The following is a 22,573-nucleotide window of genomic DNA, read 5'->3' as shown; positions in this document are numbered from 1 at the left end:
TACATTGTAATATCGCTCTCTCTATACTACTTTTATACTATAACTTCAGTGCTTCTACCTTTTCGCTACTACCTGTATCTACGCTTTCTTCTATCTTCTATCTTCGTAAGTGAGGTTTTTCTATCTATTTTGTGAAGCCACGAATTTACTTGCTTTATATCCTTTTTCTCTCTTTTCTTACCTATTATCGATTTTCTCTCTTTTTTCTCGCAGTTCGCTCTGCGTGAGCCACGTGGGCTCGTATCGAATTCTCTTCTTATCTCTTATCTTATTCTCTCCCTTATTATAGAATATTGCAAGTAATTTCGCGACTGGTTAGTTTACTATTATTTGTAGTGACTATTATCTATTTCCTTGATTTATCTTGTTTGAATGATTTTCCTGATACCGCTGAATAGCAGCGCCTTACTTATTCTTTCGTAGAATATCTCTGAATACCGTATCTTATTTAAATCTCTGATTTATTGTTCTCAGTAGTGATTGTTAAATCAATTAGCTTATAAAGTCTCTAATTTTGTCTCTCATTCCGTTTCTCGCTATCTAATACCTATTTTCTCTCTGTCTCTCTTTTATAATTTCTCAAATATCGTTTCTTTGATTTCTTAATATTTTGCTGATTTGAATATTATCGAGTATCTTTCTGATTTAATTATTATCGAATATCTTGGAGGAATTATATCGTAAGCGTACCGCGTGCGCGATCTTATATCGCTGCGCGGTATAGCCGTGTTCTCTTTTGACATTGGAGTATTGTGCCGTACCGAATAACACCTTCTTCACCGCTTTCTTTGCTAATACCGCTGTTACGTAGTTTGTCTGTAGATCTCTAGTTTGTAATATATCGCACTGTAATATTTTGCTCTCTATAATACCTGTTCTTGACACGTCAAGATATCTATTTCTTGTTTATCGTAATTATAATATTTCGTCGTATCGCATATATCGCAAGCTAGAACCTACGTATTTCTCTAATTTCTCTTGTAATTTCTATCGTAATTTCTATCATACCTGTTTTATATTATTTCGCTATACTTGATTATTTCTGACTTCGCTTCAAGTGTCGAATTATCTAACTGACTTGTAATCCTTGCCTCTTCTATTAATTGTAATATCTCTTGTTTCTCGATTAACTATAATATCTTTTGCTTTTCGACTAACGATAACATCTCTTGCCTTCTTTTGCCAATTGTATTTTCGTATCTTCTATCTATTATCGTGCCTCATTATTGTTACACATTGCTGCGATTATTCTGTATTTCTATGTGATCATATCTTTCTCGCCATACTATGCTATTTGACTTGAATTGTAACAATTAGTTTAAGAACCTTAGATTATGCATTGCATGCTAGCCTATTTCTTATTTGCTTTGTAAACTTGCTGATTGTTATACCGAGTAATAGTATCGCGATCACCCGCTTCATACCGCTAAATTACTTGAATAATTGTATCGCTACCGTGTTATCTTTGAATTCACTTTCTTTCTGGCTGTACCTGAATTTCTCTGCTTGCCTTTTCAATACAATTGATACTATTACCATTTTCTTTAATATTGTGTTTTATCGAATTGGATACGACCCATCCCCTCTACCATTATCTTTACCTGCTGAGTGAGCTGTGCAAAACCGTCGTAGAATCTGATCTATTTCGTCATATCGTATTCTCTAATTATCGCATCTCTGATGCTACTGCGTCTGGCGCCCAACAATTATCTCTTTCTCTAATTATCGTTTTATTCAGTGATCAGGTCAGTACCTGCGCCGTAGGGTAGCGTGATTGTCCCTCCCTCAAGAATTATCTCTGTTTTTCCTTTTTAAATAATACTCACGTTGCAATATATAGGGTGATTAAATATCGTAGTTACATATATTCGAACTGAAAGGTATAAATTCATGAACGATCGTTACATAAACAAACATATAATTATAAATCGGACATAAAATAATGCATAAATTAATATGCAACGTACAGATATTTTTATACTGTTTCCTAGTCAATCAAAATTTTATCCTCAATGCTAGTCATATTGTGTGAGCTCGGCATACACACAGTGCCGTTGATGGCTTCAGCGATATTGAGTGACAGGATTCTGAAATTGATATCGTCAAAGTCCATGGTACCCAGTGCGAATTTTTGGTACCGATCGGTCATCATCCAGTACTCTTCAGACTCGAATCCGGGCTCATTCCCTTCAAAAATTTTAGCAGCACTCGTAAATTGAAGAGCCTCGTCGTTCTCTATCACGGTAGCCTAAAACAGTTGTAAATTGGCTGTAATACGAACCATTAAATTCTCATCGGGGTTCTACTCACCACGTACTCTGTCGACAGAGGATTTGCCAGATTCCAGCAAAACACTGCCAAACTCGAGGTGAAGGCGCCCATGAGGACCCCGTACTTGGAAAAGAGGCTGAAAAGCTCTTGCGATGGCATCGTAATGCTGCCCTTGTAGTAAGTCACACTGCTGTTCTTCGAATTGTGCAAACTCTGGATGCTCACTGCGTGGACTGAGTAGGAGGACAATGGTCTTACAAAAAGATAATCCTCGTCAACGAATCCCGGAGGCAATATTTTCAAAATGGAAGTCCCGAGTTCCAGGGTCACGTTCTCTCCGGCAACGCTGAACGTCGTAGCTGACGAGTCCGGGGCATAAACGTCGTCGTTTTCCAGACGCCACATGTCCGAACCGTCCCAAATAATAAGCCCATAGCCCTCCGGGTCCGCAATGTAAACCTAAGGAGAATTTTTTTGTGAGAATCGAATTCTCAGTTCGAACGATTTCGAATTAACAGCCTGTGACTAACCCAAGTCTCTTCGCACGAGTCTCCCTTCGTCTCGACGATCTGCATCTCAAGTCGACCCTTGCTCGAATTTACGGAATTGTGGGTCAACTCATTTGGAATATCAACGCGATGGATCACCTGGTCGGTTGTCGTGTTGAAGGCGAACAGCCGAGCTGAACATACCTGCTCGTTTCCTATCTTCCCGGAATCGACGAGCCATAGCCTGTCGCAAATGTCAGTCTGGAAAAATATTAAATTAGTTTTAGGAGGCGACGTGGGATGATTCGGCACTCACGTGCAGACGAGACACGCTTGTTATTATTTCGTCGCCACAACTTCCTGTCTTATGCCAATCCCAACTTGGATAGGGTTCCAACAACGGACCACCATCCCCGTTCTGAGCGGAAACAATTGACAAACTTGGCGCTGTGTGGGTAAGTCTGGGTGTTGTAACCAGAACTCTATTATCTGGAAACAAAAATTTTTAGCTGTGGGAGCAACTGATGATTATTTTGTGATTATATGTTTGCTGCAGATTGTACCCGAGGTTTTCTGGAAATCAAGTGGTATGATTTTCGTGTAATTGTATTCTTCGGCAACTTTGAACGTCTGATTCACGAGTGAGTCTTCGCTTGCGTATTCTATGTACTTCCATTCATGGATAGTTTTGAGTTCCGCTGCCAAAAACGAGCCAACACATGACAATACGATTGTCAGTATACGAAATGATCTGGACGGGATTGTCATTTTACGATTCGTCGATTTCTACTGGAAGTAGAACTGGAACACAGTAGAAAACGTTATTTATTTGAAACTTGATAGTATCCAGGTGACTAGGTGAAAAGAAAAGATGAGAAATAATTCAATAATTCATTCTTCAATCAAACTGATTATGGACATGTTGTTTCTACAGCTACGTAATTTCCATCCGAATATTATGCATGAAATGATTAACATTTGGCAAACTCAATGAGTTTTTATGATCACTGGCTTAACTTTGAATATGAATGAATGGGAACATGTGAAAAATATAAAGAAAGGGACTTTAAAAGGCTAACTTGGTAGAGTCATCGTCGCGTCTTAGAACCGCTAAGTTCACGAGTTTTCCCTGATCTTTCTGGACTTTATGTATATATTTATTTATTTTTCTGAACGCTTGAAGCTGCTGCAGTTCATGTGAATATATCTACGTACGTAGTATATCAATGATCAGCACAAAATTTTGAGTAGTTAAACTTTGGTCGGAGTGGCCCCGTTTAAATTTTGATGAGTTTGGTTCCGAGATGCATTTGTAGGTAAAAATGAATGAATCTTTTGCGTGATGGAATGGGGGAACTTTTCCTCAAAAATCCAATACTCACGGTGGGATAGAGTTCTGTCGCAAAATCTCCCAGATTCTTCGTTCAGAATGCTGGATGTGAAGATGATGCTTCCTTTGGAACAGGGACTATTTATACTACTTCGTGCCGCCGTTTTTTTTCGACCTCATTTAGCTCTGTTTGCAGATTGCGTCATTGTATTATTACATCCAACGAATGTGCAATTTCACGTGATATTAGTTGTATAAGTTAGATATATTTACTGTCAATTTTCAAAATTTGCACACCTGAAAAAACAGGCGGTTATAAAAATTCCACGATTCGATGTGAAAAGGAGAGAAGGGGTGGTGCTCACAACTCGTGTCTGTGTGTGGGATTGTTCGATCCGATACCTGGAAACCAGTATATTCTACTGAAGAGATAATTTTTTTCTTTTAATCCAGATGCTCCGTTTGCTCAGAATAATGATTTCAACACTGGATTGATTGGTACATTTATGGTAAGTTTCCGCCATGAAAATCTGATGTACTTTTTGATCATACAAGGGTGTTTACGCATTGTTAAGGATGCTGGCTGAAAGAAGGTTCCTTCGGAAATCAGTGGGGGTAGGGGAGTCACTTGCAGTCTGCATTTTGGTTTTCGAGATTCGCTTAAGCTTTCTGAATTTGTGATCATCGGTCTGATTTCTTTGTCCCCACCTCCGGAGTTCCTCAGAGATCGAATCTGGGTCCCCGTCTCTGTAACATCTTTATAAATGATATTGTCTCATCCTTAAGCTGCGACGCACTTCTTTATGGAGATGACCTCAAACTCCACGGCGTCCGGCTGACTGTGAGGCCCTTCAGGATGATCTAGACTATATATCGTCTTGGTGTAATTTGAACCGATTACCATTGAGTGTTGGAAAATGGAAAGTGCAAGATCTTGTCTTACTCACGCACCGATACCACAGGCTTGTTGGCAGGTTTGTTAACCTTTTATTATGAATCATCAGATGGGCGGAAATCTTATGGACCCTCAACGCGTGATAACGATGTAACGAATTTTGGAAGGACGGTTTTTGCGTTGAAGTCTGAATACACGAATAACAAATTATGTGACTCGATCAATATTTGAAGATCATCCCGACGGAAAGCAAAACACAGGCTACTCATCTCTTGGACATTTCTCGAACCCGTGTCCTTGGATATAAAACTGTGTTTTAAACTGCAAAACGTGTGTCTTATGTACATATCGAGCCTCATGCAAGGTAGATTAATTATTATAATTTCGCAATAAAAGACATTCCTCTTTTCAATTCATTTGAAAAATCACGCTTGAATCATTAAAAAATTATGTCCACCTGCTTGCCGAGCTGCATAAATCGTGGGCCGAACCCGTTCAAAATTCTGGCGTTCCGTTCTGCGCAGTTTTTTTCCAAATTCAATCATGAAGAAAATGTGCAACACGTGTCGTTGAGCAGTACGAGGAGGGCATTGACTGATTTTGCGCCTTGGAATTTGACATTGTATCGGTACACAAGGTACAATTTGTGAACTCCACCTGAATAAACAGTAAAAGATGTTAAAATCTTGCCCGTCGTTTCGCAAAAACCGCGAGTTTTAGAAGAAAAAAAAAAAGCAATCTGTCGTGACTTTTTTCATTCGATACTTCGAGTGTTATTTGTAGTTTCAGTGTATAGAAAGGCGAGAGCGCGATGGAAGTTTTGTCTTTGCACGAAGTGGCGTATTCTCAAGCACGTTGTTTCACAGGCGTTGAAGAGAGTCTTTCGATTGTAAGACGCAGACACCGTCGATGCTATTAATGGGGTGCGTATCGTGGTCGATTTCGACGTTGGTCGTGTAAGCCACCGATCGTATGTACGTTACTACGTTATCATTCTTCTTCGGTTTTGAGACAAATCAGGTTCCCGAATGTTAAGGCTCGTTTTGATGAACCGTTATTGCGACAAATATATTTTTACTAATCCAAAATCACCTAAAAACATCGCGCACCAATAAAATAACGGCCATAGTGGATAAAAAGGGTAAAAATGTGTTTTGCGAATATGACAATGATATCATCGCACAACAAATGATACACTTTTTTCTTCACCGGTCGATTTCGATTAACACCGGACGATTTCGATTAACACTGCGTCCAATGGAGAATACCTTAGGGTAAATTCGTTATGAATATGCAGACGAATCGAATTGTTGTCAAGATCATCCCTTCGTTTCTGCGAAGAATCACTTAGCGCGTAGAATCTTCCAACTGGGATGCATTTCTGAAGAATGTGAGTAAATTTATTCTATCACGCGTTCCGAAAACTTGGACGTTTGAAATTTCGTTACACTTCATTTCTCACTGACAGAATAACGATACGAATTAGTTATTGCAGTACAAATATATACAGCGGGTTCTTGGTGAGCCGAAGATATTGGGGGGATGAGAAGTAAAGCGAAGAGGCACATATCATTCGGGGAAAAAAATTACAGGGTCCAGGATCCCGAATTCGCGGTAAATCTTAGCGTGGGATATAAATCACTTTACCGACGCCATGATTATGTTACGCCCCGACGTATCGCCTCGGCGCACTTTTTTCAAAACCTTTTCAAAATTAAATTGTAACTAAATAATATGCCTTTCATTTCACTCCACAGTGCTTGAGGATTACTTTCGATGTTCGACAACGTGATAAATAACGCTGAATCTCCTATTTGCATAACAACCATTTGCACCCCTCCTGAAAAAGTCACGTACAGTCCCCAGTATTAGGTTTTGTAAAGTATCGAATTAGTTATTACGAAGAACTGAGCTAAGTAATGCCCAGCTGAAACACCAGTTAGCTTAACCTGAAAATCTTTCTTTCGTTAAGATGTATTTTCCATCAATAATTAAAACAAACCGCTTACATCAGAAGCACCGAATGGAAATAGAGTAATTATATTTTCCGCCCCGTCCTCTAGATCACCAGGTAGTTTCCCATCTCATAGGCTACGTGCCACCACTTTTAAAGTTATTTTACTGCAAAAAGCTGCTGATAAACAACAACCCATCTGGTTTTGGATTACTGCGAGTCTAACTTCTCTCTGAATTGTGTTAGGTAACATCGCCGCCTTTACTTCTGGGTTTAATACCGGGGCTTCCATAAGGGTGCAATTAGATGGAGTTGTGTACTTCGTATTTAATTCTGATTTTGAATCAGGGGAAACTCTTTTTGTAAGAATCATTTCCCATCTGCAGGCAATATCTGGATGAACCTCCTTGCTCATAATTTTTTTCTCACTAGCCTTGTTGCCCAGTATTTTCAATATGTTTTCACATAGCGGTTGAGTCTCGATACCGGGTGCACTCGGCTGTTCCGATGGAATTATTTGAGGTTGTGTTACGGTAGGGAGGTCGTTTTGAATTGGAACAACATCTAATTCTCGAGGTGTTGGTGATTTGGAACCAACTCGATGAGAGGTTGATCTGGATCGTTCCCGTCGTGAGGAGTGTAACGACGCATCTTCGTAACCTGTTACGAAGATTTTTACTGAAAATTTTTTATTCTACAGAACTTGTCTGATAAAGATATCGGCTTTATTGGTCAACTCGTTACTAATATCTCCCAATAACTCGTCGATGGAGAAACCAAAAGGCATTCGTGATTTTCAAAACTCGTCTGATAAAAAATTGACTTTATTGGTCAACTCGTGATCAATATCTCTCAAGAACTCGTCTAGGGAGAAGCCCGAGGCACTTGTGATCTTCAGAACTTGTCTGAGAATAGATCGGTTTTATTGATAAACTAGTGACTAATATCTCCCAAGAACTCGTCTAGGAAGAAACCATAGGGAAGACACAACTTGTCATCCAATGTGCCCAGGACTCATCTGCAGCGGATCTGGTGTGAGCGTTGGTTTAATACAAATTTCAACCTACGATCATTCCTCGAGTGTCGATGATGCCGATGGCGTTTGTGCTTCCGTAGTCTTTTCTCCAACTTCTCGAGACGCTTCAAAAGTTTCACGGGCTGGTGATCCCTCCCCTTCTTTGTGGCGTGTAGCAACGCACCAAGAAAAGGAATGAAGTTAGCAGCCAACGTTACCGCATACATGGTGGCTGCAATTGTCTTTTTGCAGTATAATAACTTTAAAAGTGGTGGCACGTAGCTCATGAGATGGGAAATACCTGGTGATCTAGAGGACGGAGCGAAAAATATAATTATGATCGAACTTTACAAGTAAGTTCGTTTGATCATTTAATTTTACTCGATGTCAGTGGCACGAAACTTTTCTCCATATCGTGGTTCAGCGGTTGACTTGCTTGTTAGCTTGAGAGTTTTCTTGAATTATTCTAACGTTGAGAACAGACAATAGACAGTCACCACATCTCGGTATTGATTTGCATCCGCCGAATTAACTAACTAATGTATTTGGAAATTTACAGTGAAATTTTTGTCGCGATAACAATTGCATCTTACTTGATTTGACTTCTTCGAAGTTTATGATGCTCAGAACAAATTTTTGCGGTCGACTAATCGGTAACCAGTATTGCTCATAATTGAATCCGTCCTCAGATCCGTTAATAGTCTTGGCACGACTGGTGAATTGTAGGGTTGTTCTTCACAGAACTAGCATCCATAGTTTCAGGCTGTTTCGGCATTTATTAATCATCAGCTGAGACTGAACTAAGGTGATGATACATAATCGGATATAGCCCACCTTTCTGGTAGAATACGTCAGGTCTCACAAGAAATTATGGTTATTTCGCAAATTGATTTTCATCCTAGGTGTGAATTTTTATATTCCTGCCTTGCTAAACTTCTGTTACCACGCTGTTCATATTTCTACTGCCATAATTAGTTTTCACCCTTGCGAAACGCCGAACGCGTGAATTTTTCTCCGTTATTATAATAACAGTGAGTCTTGTAACAATGGTACGTGTTCATAAGAGTGCTTGAATATATCTGAGTGAATGTGAAAGTGAAGAAAATATAGTTTTCGACTATTTTTGGTATCTTGACTATTATACAGTACTATTATGCCGTATCGATGTGTCTTTTTGTGCTAAATTCTTTCACTAACGACTGAACAGTAACTGTCTGTTATAAAATTTTCACAAAGATGACAGAGCAGCAATTGAGAGCGCTCAAAACCTACAGCGCTCAAAGCAAAAGTATCCAACAGGAGCAAAGATGAGAATTTTTCACAAGTGCAATTTTGAATGATTTCAATTTTCACCTTCAATTGGATGAACATGCAAACATAGACTAGGATATATAGGCTGACAGATATAATGCTGTTGGAAGATCTCGGATGTAATTTGAACGAACTACGAGTAGCTTCGGAATCGGGGGAGTTGACATTCGGAATCCTTAACGAGGACTTTAATTGGAGCGCTGAGGATTCTGAAGTTGATTTCACTGTAGTTCAGAGTGCCAGTAAATATTTTTTGGAAACGGTTTGTCGAGACCCAAAGGTCCTCTTTAAGCACATCATGCCTGCGTTTTGTAACCTTGATTCCACTGGCGAATTGCAAAGTGTCGTTGTTCTGAGCCACGATCACCTGGAAAAATGGCTCAAACTAAGTACTGGAATTCAAAATTTCCATGCGAAGCAAAAATTCTATCATGAATCCTCTACTTACCACGTGCTCGTCGTCCATCGGGTCATTCATGTTCCAGCACGCTATTGCTATTTCTTTCGTCAGTCCGAAGAACAGGATACCTTCCCGTGAAAATGCTTGTGCGGTAGCCTGACTGGGTAATTGATAGTTGGAAGCGACGTACTTAACGGACTTGAATCTGGACCCCAGCCTGTGCAGATCGTCAACAGCGTAGGAGTATTCCTTGAGAGAGGCCAACGGCTTGAAAAATAAACGGCGGGGATGCCGCGAGTTCCGGGGTGACACCGCGAGTCCAAAAATTCCGTCCGCAACAGTGAAATTCTCCCCAGCGATGGTGTACGTCGAGGCCGTCGGATCCGCCTTGAATACTTCGTCGTCTAAGCGCCAAATCCACGATCCGTCCCAGATTATGAGACCCCCGCCATCTACGTCCGCTATGTAAACCTTGAAACATCACGTTTGACGGTGCACTGGCTTTAGTCGTGAATAGATTCAGTTTTGCTAAAGAATCAGTAGACTACTGACCCATGCCCGGCGACAGTAGATGTCCTCCGTCTCAACAACAGGCGTAATTAGTAGCCCCAGAGTCTGGTTTGTGGGATCACGCGAGAGGTAATTCGGAATAGTGATCCGTTGCTGCAGTATGTCGGTTCTCGAATCAAATACCAAAAGTTGGGCTGGACAGACCTGGTTACTGCCAATTTTCCCGCTGTCAAGGACCCAGAGTCTATCGCATTCGTCGACCTGCGGAAAAAGAGCACAAAAAGTAATACGTGATCATCAACGTGATATAACATCGGCCAGAACCCGTTGGTCACAACTCACAGCCACTCTCCAGACGCTTGTGATGCCGTTGCAGTTCCCAGGGATGTGCCAGGACCAATTTGGATAAGGCTTCAATAGCGGACCACCGGGACCTTGACGTGAAGATATCGTCGAAAGGGTGGCCGGAACTCCGTGATCATTGAATGCTGGCGTTGTCACAAAGACTCGTTGATCTACGAGGACAACATTGAGGTTCAACAAAGAGTTTCAGGTAACGATCGCGTCGATCAAAATAACTTTCGAAATAGTCTTGTAGACTCGCGGTTCACGTCCGTACCTGGAGCCTTCTGAACGTCGATCGTGAAGATCTTCGTGTAGTCGTATCTCCCTTCAGCGATTGCCCATTGTCGATGTTCTTTGCTGTTCCAGACGTAGTCGATGTATTTCCATTGGTAAATCACGTTTAGTTTGGCAGCTACTGCACAATTGGCGATGGTTAGAACAAGTAGGAGGCGATGCATCCTCAGAAGAAAATTTCTGGAACGTAAACAGTCAATACGTATCATCCTCGAAACGATATACTATGCATTACCTCACTGACAATGTAGTGAAAACGATGCCTGTTACTGCAATGAACAGTAAATGCAGTTCTTTTTAAAGTCAAGTATACCTAATAAAGGTGGCCATTATGACTCACCAACACTGGATAGCGTTCTAATGACGGCCGGCGAGACAGGTTTTTAAGCGTAATTTATGCCCAGGTGATAATAATTGACCTCAATTATGGAACAAATTTTCTACTGTGTTACATATCAACGACTTTAATTGCGGGAGGGTGTGTGGCAAAAACGGTTCTTTGGTCTGCACAACTGATTTCAATTGCATGACGGGCACCACGAATCGAATTCAACTGATCGCCGACGAACGTATTGCTGGTCTCTGGCTAACAGAACTTCTGATAACTAACCATCACGTCGATTTCAAAACGGCTAATTGACGATTTCGTAACTCCTCGTTCCACCAAAAATATGTCGGAAATATGAAATAGCGATAGAGTTTTCGAATCTGATTTTGACAATGCTCTGGGTGGTTTCAGGTGAAAATCAAATTGTCGGAAATATTATCACCGTGTTTCGTAACATCTTTAACCTGTTCCCACGGCTTGAATACCTAATCGTTTCTAATCTCAGTTCACATATTGGACTGTCAATGGTAGTAGCTGCAGTAATTAGGATTCAATTTTATCGGTACCCGGACGTTGGTCGAATGTGAATTCTTTTTAAACATTCAACGTGAAAGTGACGATTTAGTCTGTAAAGTAACAAATGCCATTCTTAAATAATGCAAAAAAAATATTTTCACCCACTAGCACGACATTTTGCAAGTAGACAGTAGAAATTTTGACCTCTCATTGCAGATTTGCACAACTTTTCACTAACAATCAACACTTGCTCGTACAGTCGGATCAAGTGTTGGTACGAGGAGCTCGAATTTGCCACTGAACATTCTGTCGCGTCTGTCTACCTGCTTCCGCTTTATCCTAATTAGTCATTTTCTTACCATTATAACATAACGGTTCGTCGTTTTGAAAATACAATGGTGATTCGACTATTCCCGCAGGTAACTGAATCAGTGTGGAAATCGCTACAGGTTACTTGCATGTTATGTTTCAGGTCTTACTTGCACGATCTTCGGATGCGAGTGTGTTTATTTATTTTAAGAAATCCATTTTAATACAGTTTCACAGTCGTGTTGCTGGCCAAATTTTGTACTAAGGCAAGAAAAGAAGCTCATCTTTTAACTTCAGCTTGTATTCTAACACATCTTAAATCGAAATGAATGATGAGACTCGAGTTCCTGGTGTTGGGAAACAATCGAGTGACTTGATGTTGACGCAGTTGCATCTCCGTTATTGCCTTTTCTGCGACACTAGGCTTATCCTAGCGTCACTTAAGCCGCAAAACCGTTTACACGACCCACATTTCATTGTCATCAATATTGACGTGCATTCAAGTTCATGCATGATGAATATGTTAGCGTATGGAGTAGGTTTCCACCCAACCCCACTGTCTCAAAGTCACTTAGATGGCAGAGCACCGAGCTAATACCACGGATGGGAGCAGGTTTATGGATGGTCAGGAATTATTAGACTTCGTGTTGATGTTATTCAAAGTATAACCGCAATTTTTTTTTCAATTCTTTAATAATGGAAATGTTGGGTAACAATAATGTTGACAATATCTGCAATGCACAAAGTGCGAATACAATTTGCCAGTGTGAAGGCTTAATTTTCTGGCAAAAGACTCGATGTCTTTCTAGAAGAGTTCCATTTAAACTCGTCCAACAAGTTAGCTTTCGATGAATCTGAGCATCGACAAATCCATTTAATTCGAAATACCGGCAGTTTGGCACAGACAGACCGGAAAGTACTTATATGACAGAGAAAATGGAGCTTGGACGGAAAGAATTATGGATTGTAAGAGAAAAAGAACTTGTCGTTGAGATCGTCGACCAACGGGTGTGGCCGAGTTTGACAATTGGTGCCGTTCACAAGGGTTTTCACATTTCCGCCGAGGATGAAATAATTATCTTCAGTGATGTCCAGGGTGCCCGAGATGAACTGCTGTAAATGGATCGACGCAACCCACACATTCTCACCTTCGACCCCGTTTTGAATTCCTTCGGTAATTTTTACACCACTGACGAATTGTAAATACTCGTCACTCGTTTGTAGGGTTACCTGAAGAAATTTAATTTGGGTAGCAATAATCATGCTGTTTGACGTGGTGTCGAAGTAAATTTGATCCCCAGGATTGCTGCAACATCAATCACGGTTACTTACCACGTTGGCATCGTACAAGGGCCACTGTATATTCCAGCAGGCAAGGATCGAGACGGTGGGAAAACCGGCTATCAGAATACCATCCGAGGATATATCTCTCGCAAGTTCTTGGCTAGGGGCGGTGAAGTTGGTCTTGTAGTACCTGACGTCGTTCCCCGTGAAAGAGTTGTGTAGATCGTCAACGGAGCCACCGTACCCGACTTCCGAAGCCATGGGCTTGAAGATTGTCGATTTTTCTCTTAAGAATCCATCGGGCAGGATCAGCATACTGGATAGTCCAGTAGTTAACGTTACATTCTCATTATTGAGAGAGAAGGTGGTGTACGGCTCTTGTGGGGCAAAGAGTTTATCGTTGTTAATGCGCCATATGTCAGATCCGTTGTAGATGAGGAGACCCCATCCCTCCAGATCTGCAATGTACAGCTGTAACCCACGAGTGATTCGTATTTAATCGAAGCTTACGAAAAGTTTAGATTTACAAAATTCGCACCAATCCCAGTACTGCGGACTAGTGGTTCACATACCCAAGTCTTTTCACAACAATCCCCCTCCGTTTCGACCGCTTGTAGTTCGAGTTTTCCTTTGCTCGCGTCATTGGGATTGTGGGACAATTCGTCTGGAATCTCAATGCTTTCGACTAACTCGTCCGTAGCGGGGTTGAATCTCAGAATACGAGCTGGCGATACTTGCTCGTTTCCTATTTTCCCGGAGTCAACGACCCAAAGTCTGTCGCACTTATCTACCTACGGAGGGCCAAAAATATGAAGCTGTGAAGCAATTGCAGTATGTTGTTTCCTGCCGTTGTCCGATACTCACCTTCACTCTGTTGACGCTGATAATGGCGGAGCTACCTCGTTCTGTCGTATGCCAACTCCAGTCGGGATAGGGCTCCAGTAGCGGACCGCCATCACCTGACGTATTCGAAATCACGGACAAACTCGCGGGGATGTCGAAATACTTCGGAGTGGTTACCAGCACCCGACCGTCTAAGAAATTACAAAAATTCATGTGACCAATGTCTTGAACAGGTCGGGTTGTAAGGAATAGATTGAATTTCAATGATGAACTATGACAGAATGATACCTGGAAGTTGTTGAACATCGTTAATAGCGATTTTTGTAGCATCGCATTGACCAGAAGCGATCGCAGCTTCTTTCTGAGTGTCGTTCTCCCAGACGTAATCTACGTACTTCCACGTATACAATACGTCCAGATCCGCCAAACAGCAACCAGTGCAAGCCAATATTATCGGCAATATCCACGTCGGTTGAAATAGGATCATCATTTTCTCCGGTATTGGATCTAATTTAGAGAACAGATGAGTTTACGATAGCGATTGATCCAATGCGATTCAGTGTTCTTAGTAGTTTCGGATTACGTAAGCTGCTTCTTCTCAAGCGCACTTTTCTCTAAAACATCACCGTCGATAATGAGAGCATGTTGCTCGAGTGAGTTGATGGTGAGAATTTCGTGAATATTGTGTCAATCGGCTTACTTGTTTCCAATCGAACTTCCAACAGCTGCCTCCTTGCTGGTGTGGAGTAGTCGATATGCCTGTTTCTACTAGAGTATCGATTTATATAATGCTCCGAATGCATAAATTAACAGAACATAGAATTATTATGATCAACGTTATATGTACACAAATGGTCGGAGAAACGATACAAAAATTTCACTCTTGCCACCGCCATCGCTGTTTTAGGAATCGAGCCCCTCTCCGCGTTCTGCTCGAATGTTCTTTCGTTGTGAATAATATTTTACGAAACTTCTTCATAATTTTATCTGCCTTTCTCATACATCGTGTGGAAAAATTTTTTCAATCAAATGTTAAGAACATGCTTTGATTCATTCTGGCGTGGATGCATAAAATTTTCGATAATCAAGATTCAGGATACTTGAAAACCTGTATGTGCTTATCCCATAATTGATATTCGGAATTCAACGTAGAAAAGTAGATCAGTACCGTAAAAAAAATAAGCGCCCTTAATCTACCGCTACGTAATGAGGAAATGATATAAATGAAACCTTCTTTACATTACCAAAAAACTTTCAAGAAATACTTGCGTTTCGCAACTTTTTCGTCTCTAATTGTCAAAAAATTCCTAATTTTTTCTTCTTAACAAAAGATATCAAGGTAAATGTGAAATATAGTTTACAAAGACAAATTTCCGCACAGCATGGAGATTGGCCGTATCAGTCTAGTATAATGGTTCACAAGGTTGTACCGCCACACGAATCTATGCAAATGTGAAGGCTCGCAAGATTTTTTATAACAAGTGTTTCTCCCTTTTTAATGAAGGTGTATTTCGTCGCAAGGAATAAAGCGTATCACAAGACTTTGAAAGTTTGGAAAAGTTGTATAGAAGTACTGCTTTGGTGAATTGATAAAAAATATCGACCGAATCGCCGGGTGATTATAGAATTTCCGAGTTGTGAATACCATTCATCGTATACGTAGGCACAAGTGAAAGAGACTTTGCGATAAATCTGAACCGATTTATTTCCAATAGAAGATTAGACATTTTTGACGAAGTAGTCTGGAAATTTTATAATTTCAAGTGCGATCCGTTGTAAACCATTTAGTAGCAACCGTTTGATTGATGACAACCCAATTCATGTTCACATCTGCAATATTCTTGTTATGAATCGACAATCATGAGTACAAATACGGCACTGATGCAGGTAATAAAGATTTGCAATTAACAACATTCCATCGCTACGATTACCTACGAGAGGTATCTGGCAGTGGCTGTTGGTCAAACATCAATCTCACCAATTAATTCGAAAAAAGAATGTCATCTCGAAAGTCTCAGGTTAAAATTCCAGGAAAGGCTATCGAGTGAAAAAATTTAATTCTTCTTGTTATTGTTGTAGCAGTTGTTTAAATGATTGCATAGGCAACTCTTTAACATATTTACAACCCCCCGATTAAGTTTTCATAAAAGTATGAAGAGGACAGTCTCGGCAAGGTTATTGATATGAAGTTCCGAAATGAAGATTTTTTACGTCTACGTCTCGTTGGAATATTGATGACGACTCAAGATGATGCGTTGAAACTTAGGCAAGAGAATAGTTCTCATCTCGCTTCTGGGCATTAAAACTAAAGTGAAAAGAACAGACATTGGTTCAACGGAAATTCATCAAGATACATATTGCTTTCGTTAGGTACGTGAGCATGGAGACTGCAACAAAGATTTAGGAGTACTTGGGGTGCGACGGACCCCCTAAAGCGCTAATAATTTTTGGTGACTTTTGAGCACCGGGCACCCACAAGCTGCTTTGATCTATCTCGAACACATTCATCATCGAGAAAAAATCTTTTCCGCATCACTCTGCTTCCATTACTTTTACCCTTATTGAATAAATATTTGATTATTTATCCATCGATATATATGACAGCAAAAATTCATGTTCCAGAGCACATGGCCTTTACCTAAAATATCGTTTTCGGAAAATCTGTAAGAAAAAAAACAAAATTCCGTCCCAAAAGAATGCTGCAAACTTAGATTTAACACATATTCAGCAAAACCTCTGACAACATTGCAATATAAATAAATTATCTATTTTTTTGAAAATTTTGCTGAGAGTCCCGTCGTGCCCCCCCTTTCCCTATATTCTTTATTTGCAGACCACAAAATCATTTCTAAATCGTGCTCATTTGAAATTGTCATGGCCTCAGTCTATGGCCAATGATGGATTACGCAATGCTGTCGAATTTACTAGAATATTCCGTTTCTTTAAACAGCTGTGTGAATCGTCATGCAGAAATAACGACTAGAATCTGAATCTGAACAATCTGAATCAATTTCCAAAATGTTCCACATCATCAACTCATGTTACCTGGTACACGTATCATTTCCACACGACAGCGCGTAAAATTTTGCATCACGTCATACGATCAATATTGGCGAATCTTCTTTCATTACACAGCAGTGCTTATTTGCATCCGAACTGTAACGCTATTCTACTTATATGACTGATTTGAAACTTATATGGGAAAAGAAACGATTATAATTAAAATTGGGATGTGCTTGAAGTAATGAAAATTTGACGCACAAAAAAATAGTCTTCGCTTCATACTTGTCACCAAAAAGGCGGACATGAACAACACGCGATTTTTCACCGGGTTTACACTATGTAATTATGATTACTCACCTTATAGTCAATTCAGGTTTATAAATGAGAGTGTAACATCATTTCAGGTTTCATACCGGAGAGAAATTAATAATTTTCTAAAAATTATATAAATAAGCGACACAAAACTTCATTTGTCATCAAAAAACTTGTACTTTTTTGAACGATCGCCTTTTCACTTGCAGTCAAGTGATCGGGGTATCCCTCTGAAAGCACCAACAGTAGTCTGCAAGCATGGCTGTTTCACGTCTACTTTGAAAGTGCTTTTCAAACTCTGCTTTTTCATGATAAAAGGAAAAAGATATACTGTTTACTATTAGTATTTAGTATTTAGTATTTGTCCAATATTATCAATATCAGGTCAGTTAAGTTACCCACGTTCCGAGTTTCTCAAAAATTTCTGGCGCCCAAAGATTTCGGGTTTTGCGAAGATTCCCAGTTTCCCGGCCATTGCGGGTTCACCAAAAAACGTGGTCCCATACAAACCTGTACCGGCCCCAACTACTTTTGCCGAGTTTTTGGGACGCTGCACAGCCCGAATAAAATTACTACGATCTCAAAAGTATCAGACCTTAACCTATCGGTGAAAAAAATCATTTTTTTTCAGGATTAACAAAACCGATTTGATTGGAAATTCAATATGTTATTGAGATTGTCAAGAGTTTTCATAGACGCAAGGGACAGATTTTTAGTTGATTCATCTTCATGCTCGAGCTTGTGATTATAAAAACTCTTGACTATCTTAACAAAGTGAGTCGTTTTGAAATAAATCGGTGCTGTCAATCCTGAGAAAGAGACAATTTGTATTTTTTATTGTTACCTTGTTTTTGCGGGGCAGCGAAACTTAGTGGCGACATTTTTATTAAGCAGCAAGTGAATTTGGTACAGGGGAATAGCTGAGCACCACACGAATGGAAATGCGTTTAACAGAGTTTTCCGAAAAACAAGGGAAATTTCAAAGCCAGCGTTAGAAAATATTTCTGTAAAATAATCAGCCTAATCGACTAAACAGATTTGCTTACGGGTTCTAAATATTTTCAGTTACTTTTGAGCCAATGCCTCGAGATCGTCGTAATTAAGATGAAATTTCAATTTTGTTTTTGATCAGAAGCATTTCGAATCATTGCAGGATTTCCTCTCATTCTATTCAATCTCAGCCATCGAAATTTACAGTATGTTTAATAAAACATTATTTTATCTTATAACCTGAGAATTTGTTTATTTCTACGTTACGGGACTGCAGTCGACAAATGAGTTGTTTCTCTTTACGATTGGAACACTGTATGACTATACTGAACTGAACGTTCAGCTGCTTGTACCTCGCTGTGATGTTTCCAACTCAATATTCAGTTCCGTTAACTGAGATTCTGTGAAACCGTCAGAATATGATCTTGCATCGATCAAACATTCGTTGAATCAACAAGGAGGATATTTAGTTTGAGGAATTGTTTTTCACATTGACTATGTAACACAGGTCATTCAACATAATATTTCATGGACCGTATATCCTCGTATATCTATTGAATAATATCTCATATAGCAGAAGTATTTTTCATTTAGTTCGTGCAACTTACAAATTGTTGAAATAGCATGATATTCACCTTGCCGCTCGTGACTGCCGGATTTAGTGGATCGAAACAATTTTTTTTTTTTATTTGATGGCTTTTTTACCTCCGTGGTAGGAATGACTGTGGAAACTGTAATTGGACAAGTAACAGCCACGCAGGTTCAAAGTAGTAGTCGATAAGTCTTTATTTTGTAGTTATTGTATTACATCTCGGAGTAAACGTCGAATACTTTTCGCAGGTACCAGCCCAAAAATTTAGTTGGTTAGTAATTCTCAAGGGATTATAAATCTGGTATGCGACGAGTTTCGTCCAGTTACTTTGTCAGATGTTTCGGTACGTTTCTTGCCCATTTTTTGCTATGCCAAAATGTTACTGATTGATTCAGAGGTGATCTTACGAACTTGTACCCAGGAGTACCATCGAGCCATGCTCGGGAATTTCAATACTCGACTTGCTGTACGTATCTCTGGAAGTAGAAAAGGAGAGTCATAAATTGCTTCGACCAAAAATCGAGGCTACTTGCACTCTGCAACAAGAAACTGTCTACACACCCAACTTTGTCGTTCAATCCGGAGTACATATCAGCTATAACAAGTTCCAGATTATCGGGCAGATCTTCAAAGTAATCATCCAAGTCGACCGTCATGGTGGAATTCTCCCAGTTCATCAACACAACTATTGAATCCTCGCCATCAGCTTGCCTAGCGATAGCTACTACCTGATCATCGATAAGCTCGATGTCGACTGTTCCCTCTCGCCATACGGTGGTGTTACGCAGAGCGATAGCTTTTTGTATATTTTGATAATGGCTGAAATTGGCCTCTTTTTCAGCGGCAAGGTTCACTGTCACGTAGTCCGGGTCGACCTTGAGGAAGGTAGTAGAGTTTGTGGAGAAACCTGAAAGTTGTCGATCCGAATACTATTTCTCAGAGGAATTTTCAGGAGACTTGAGCATAAAGTCTTGCCATTTAGTTAGTGAAGTTAGTGACTTTTCTCAAGAAGAACGGGGCATACTAACCGGCAGAAGTGGTGTTATCCCATAGGTAAGGTGTGCGCACGGGATCCCGTGAGTACAGAGTGTAAGTTGTATTAGTCGTACTGCAAGCTCGAACATCGGTAGTTTCTTCCCACGTGAGATATGTATTAGTCATACCGAGCTCATCGCCATTGTACATCGTGAATACACCAGGCAGCAAAAGTGTGGACAAGTGAAGCCCATCAGTTCGGTACAGTCCGACACGTGTGGCGATTCGATTCATGTCGTGATTTCCCAACTGCGTAGAAACAAGGATCGTGAAACTCGCTGAACATACAAACTTTACGGATCTAAGGTTGAGCAATGAAACGATGACTTACCACCCAATTAGCTGTTTTACCCGAAGGCATATTGTCGAGCCAATTGATGAATATGTTATAGATGTCCTCCGCTGTATCTATAACAGCGTCCTTGGCGATATCTCCGTCTTTGATGAACCAAAAGTTGAATGGGATGTCAACATCGTAGTCGTACCATTTCATAACGTACTCAATGTCAGAGTATCCTTCTGTGCAGATGAACCGCACTTTGTCGTTACCCTTTGCGGCTGTGTAATTGTTTATGTGCTCCTTCCACTCTTGTACGATAGGATAATTTTCTGGTTGATCCTTTGTTTGGGTGTGGTTCAGGTAGAAATAATTGGTTGAATCGACATCATTGTCGGACCTAGTTTCGTTCTCCAGAGTAGAAGACTCTACATAGTATGGCACAGCGTCGACACGGAAGCCGTCCACATCACGATCCATCCAGAACGTAAGAACGTCCTGAAAAGTCATGTAATTTCAGGTGAACTTTCGCTGCCTCTTACCAACAGATGTTATTTAAACGGAAGTATGTTTTACCTTCATTTCCGCCATCACCAAAGGATTGGTCCAGTTAAGGTCGACTTCGTGCACGCTGAACTGGTGCAAGTAATAAGCTTCGACATCGTCGATCCATTCCCAAACGGTGCCGTCGTTGAAGACGTCCAACCAATTATTTGGGTAGCTGAGATAGTCGCCGTAATAAACTCCTTTGTTCCATACGTAGTAACTGTAGTATGGTTCGATGCCCTGCTTTGCTTTGACAAACCATTCGTGTTCGTCACTCGTGTGATTGGGGACAAAATCGATGATCACCTTGAGTCCCAATTCGTGGGCCGCAGTTACCAGTGCATCGAAATCCGCAAGTGTCCCATAATCTGAGTTCACGTTAGTGAAATTGGAAATGTCGTAGCCACTGTCAACCATGGGGCTCTCGTATATGGGCGGAAGCCAGATGCACGTCACGCCCAGGTCGACAAAGTGACTCAATTTGCTCTTGATACCTATTTAATTATTACAGAGCATTGTCAGACATATCGAACCTGATACTTCGGCGGTATTCACCACCCTACGTTTGTCTACGAGTTGAACAGCAAAAAAAAAAATTCTTTTCATCGTAAAGAAAATCAAGTATCTTACCATTCAAATCTCCTTTTCCATCGCCATCACTGTCCTTGAAGGATTCGACCCACACTTCGTAAACAATGTTTTCTTGCCACCACTCTGTTGGCACGGTGACATTGTAAGTGATGGCATCAATCGATGCCGTAGCAGCAAGGATGCAGAAGAGCAGTTGCAGAGCACACATCGTGGCACTCGAATTCTTCCTCGTTTGTAATTCTGTCCGTTACTGGCGGTTTTTATACGAGTGCCTTAGACCGTCTTTCGCATTCAATCTTCGATTTGCACCGTGGGGGAACGCAAATAAAACGTGTTATTTGCATGACATTAAGTCCGCCCTAAAGCATTTGACCAATTAGAGGTCGTTATTTTCACGCGTGTAAAATCACAATCATAATTCATACTTTTCTACAAGGCGCGCTACCCTTTTTTTTGACAAATGCAATCCTGTACAACGTAGATATTGCGAAGACGGTAGATTTGTTAGATATTATCGCGAAGGAAAGCTCGCTTCGTGAATTGTTTCAAAGTTCCCGATAACCACTTGTAGCTAAAAATATAATCGTTTTACATGTATATTGCACAAATCGAAAACGAAGAGACTTCTTGCAATCAGTGGAAAAAAAATTTAAACAGTTGAAACGACCCCCCGAAGTAAGGCATGTCAAGGGGCGGTTTGGTTCTACCTATAAGCTATCGACCGATTTCAGTAAATCAAAAACGAAAATGATTCTCACGTAGATGAGTGAAAAGATCACTATACGCATTAAAAAAAAGACAACGAAAATATGGAAAGGTGAGCCAACCCTCACCTTTTCTTTCTTGCCCCATTTATTCCAAAGGGTGGATCGAATTGAATGAAACCAGTGCTGTTTTGAAGGAGAAGAAAAATGGAAGTTTACCCGTTTTTGCATTTTCGGAAAAACGCAAGTTCAAAAGGGTGAACTACTCCTCACACGAATTTCTTTGTAATAGCTGTTGTCTCCTGTCTGTTGAAATGTGTCTGTTGATTCAAAATATATCTGTGAGCTCGTTGTTGACGCTTCATCAAGTCACAAAATTGTTTGGCGTGTTTCAGAGGGTGAACTACCCTCTCTCTACTTTCCAATTTAT

General features: G+C 40.4%; 3 protein-coding genes across 3 annotated transcripts; all 3 read right to left on the bottom strand.

Moving 5' to 3' along the window:
* Positions 1–1,842: 1,842 nt before the first annotated feature.
* Positions 1,843–11,008, bottom strand: LOC124405958. Its single transcript, XM_046881227.1, has 23 exons — positions 10,794–11,008; positions 10,517–10,689; positions 10,217–10,435; positions 9,713–10,135; positions 9,399–9,631; positions 8,491–8,665; positions 8,335–8,408; positions 8,006–8,262; positions 7,134–7,598; positions 6,987–7,043; positions 6,723–6,824; positions 6,214–6,352; positions 5,476–5,641; positions 4,991–5,171; positions 4,642–4,836; positions 4,455–4,511; positions 4,363–4,386; positions 4,017–4,213; positions 3,323–3,545; positions 3,076–3,248; positions 2,802–3,020; positions 2,311–2,730; positions 1,843–2,248 (listed from the first exon to the last, which is right to left on the bottom strand). The coding sequence occupies exons 1-23, from the start codon at positions 10,975–10,977 to the stop codon at positions 1,988–1,990; spliced, it is 4,617 nt and encodes a 1,538-aa protein (XP_046737183.1). The 5' UTR covers positions 10,978–11,008; the 3' UTR covers positions 1,843–1,987.
* Positions 11,009–12,878: 1,870 nt separating this feature from the next.
* LOC124405986 (major royal jelly protein 1-like) lies at positions 12,879–14,604 on the bottom strand. The gene is made up of 5 exons (XM_046881268.1): positions 14,382–14,604; positions 14,115–14,284; positions 13,820–14,041; positions 13,299–13,718; positions 12,879–13,196 (listed from the first exon to the last, which is right to left on the bottom strand). The coding sequence occupies exons 1-5, from the start codon at positions 14,581–14,583 to the stop codon at positions 12,924–12,926; spliced, it is 1,287 nt and encodes a 428-aa protein (XP_046737224.1). The 5' UTR covers positions 14,584–14,604; the 3' UTR covers positions 12,879–12,923.
* Positions 14,605–19,393: 4,789 nt separating this feature from the next.
* Positions 19,394–21,656, bottom strand: LOC124405983 (alpha-glucosidase-like). The gene is made up of 6 exons (XM_046881263.1): positions 21,479–21,656; positions 20,879–21,342; positions 20,357–20,800; positions 20,019–20,274; positions 19,552–19,897; positions 19,394–19,466 (listed from the first exon to the last, which is right to left on the bottom strand). The coding sequence occupies exons 1-6, from the start codon at positions 21,645–21,647 to the stop codon at positions 19,394–19,396; spliced, it is 1,752 nt and encodes a 583-aa protein (XP_046737219.1). The 5' UTR covers positions 21,648–21,656.
* Between the last annotated feature and the right edge of the window lie 917 nt (positions 21,657–22,573).

Source organism: Diprion similis, chromosome 4 (genome assembly GCF_021155765.1).
Source record: "Diprion similis isolate iyDipSimi1 chromosome 4, iyDipSimi1.1, whole genome shotgun sequence".
NCBI lineage: Eukaryota > Metazoa > Arthropoda > Insecta > Hymenoptera > Diprionidae > Diprion > Diprion similis.
This window is presented reverse-complemented; position numbering and strand designations above follow the sequence as displayed.

Coding starts and splice junctions, on each gene's coding strand:
- LOC124405983 (XM_046881263.1), bottom strand. CDS start 21,647: ATGTGTGCTCTGCAACTGCTCTTCTGCATCCTTGCTGCTACGGCATCG. Junction 21,343..21,478: donor TGGAAAAGGAGATTTGAATG/GTAAGATACTTG, acceptor ATAATTAAATAG/GTATCAAGAGCAAATTGAGT. Junction 20,801..20,878: donor TGGTGATGGCGGAAATGAAG/GTAAAACATACT, acceptor ATGACTTTTCAG/GACGTTCTTACGTTCTGGAT.
- LOC124405986 (XM_046881268.1), bottom strand. CDS start 14,583: ATGATGATCCTATTTCAACCGACGTGGATATTGCCGATAATATTGGCT. Junction 13,719..13,819: donor GTTGTGAAAAGACTTGGGTA/TGTGAACCACTA, acceptor GGGTTACAGCTG/TACATTGCAGATCTGGAGGG. Junction 13,197..13,298: donor CCTTGTACGATGCCAACGTG/GTAAGTAACCGT, acceptor AAATTTCTTCAG/GTAACCCTACAAACGAGTGA.
- LOC124405958 (XM_046881227.1), bottom strand. CDS start 10,977: ATGCATCGCCTCCTACTTGTTCTAACCATCGCCAATTGTGCAGTAGCT. Junction 9,632..9,712: donor CGATGGACGACGAGCACGTG/GTAAGTAGAGGA, acceptor CCATTTTTCCAG/GTGATCGTGGCTCAGAACAA. Junction 8,666..9,398: donor CGATTCCGAAGCTACTCGTA/GTTCGTTCAAAT, acceptor ACAATTCACCAG/TCGTGCCAAGACTATTAACG.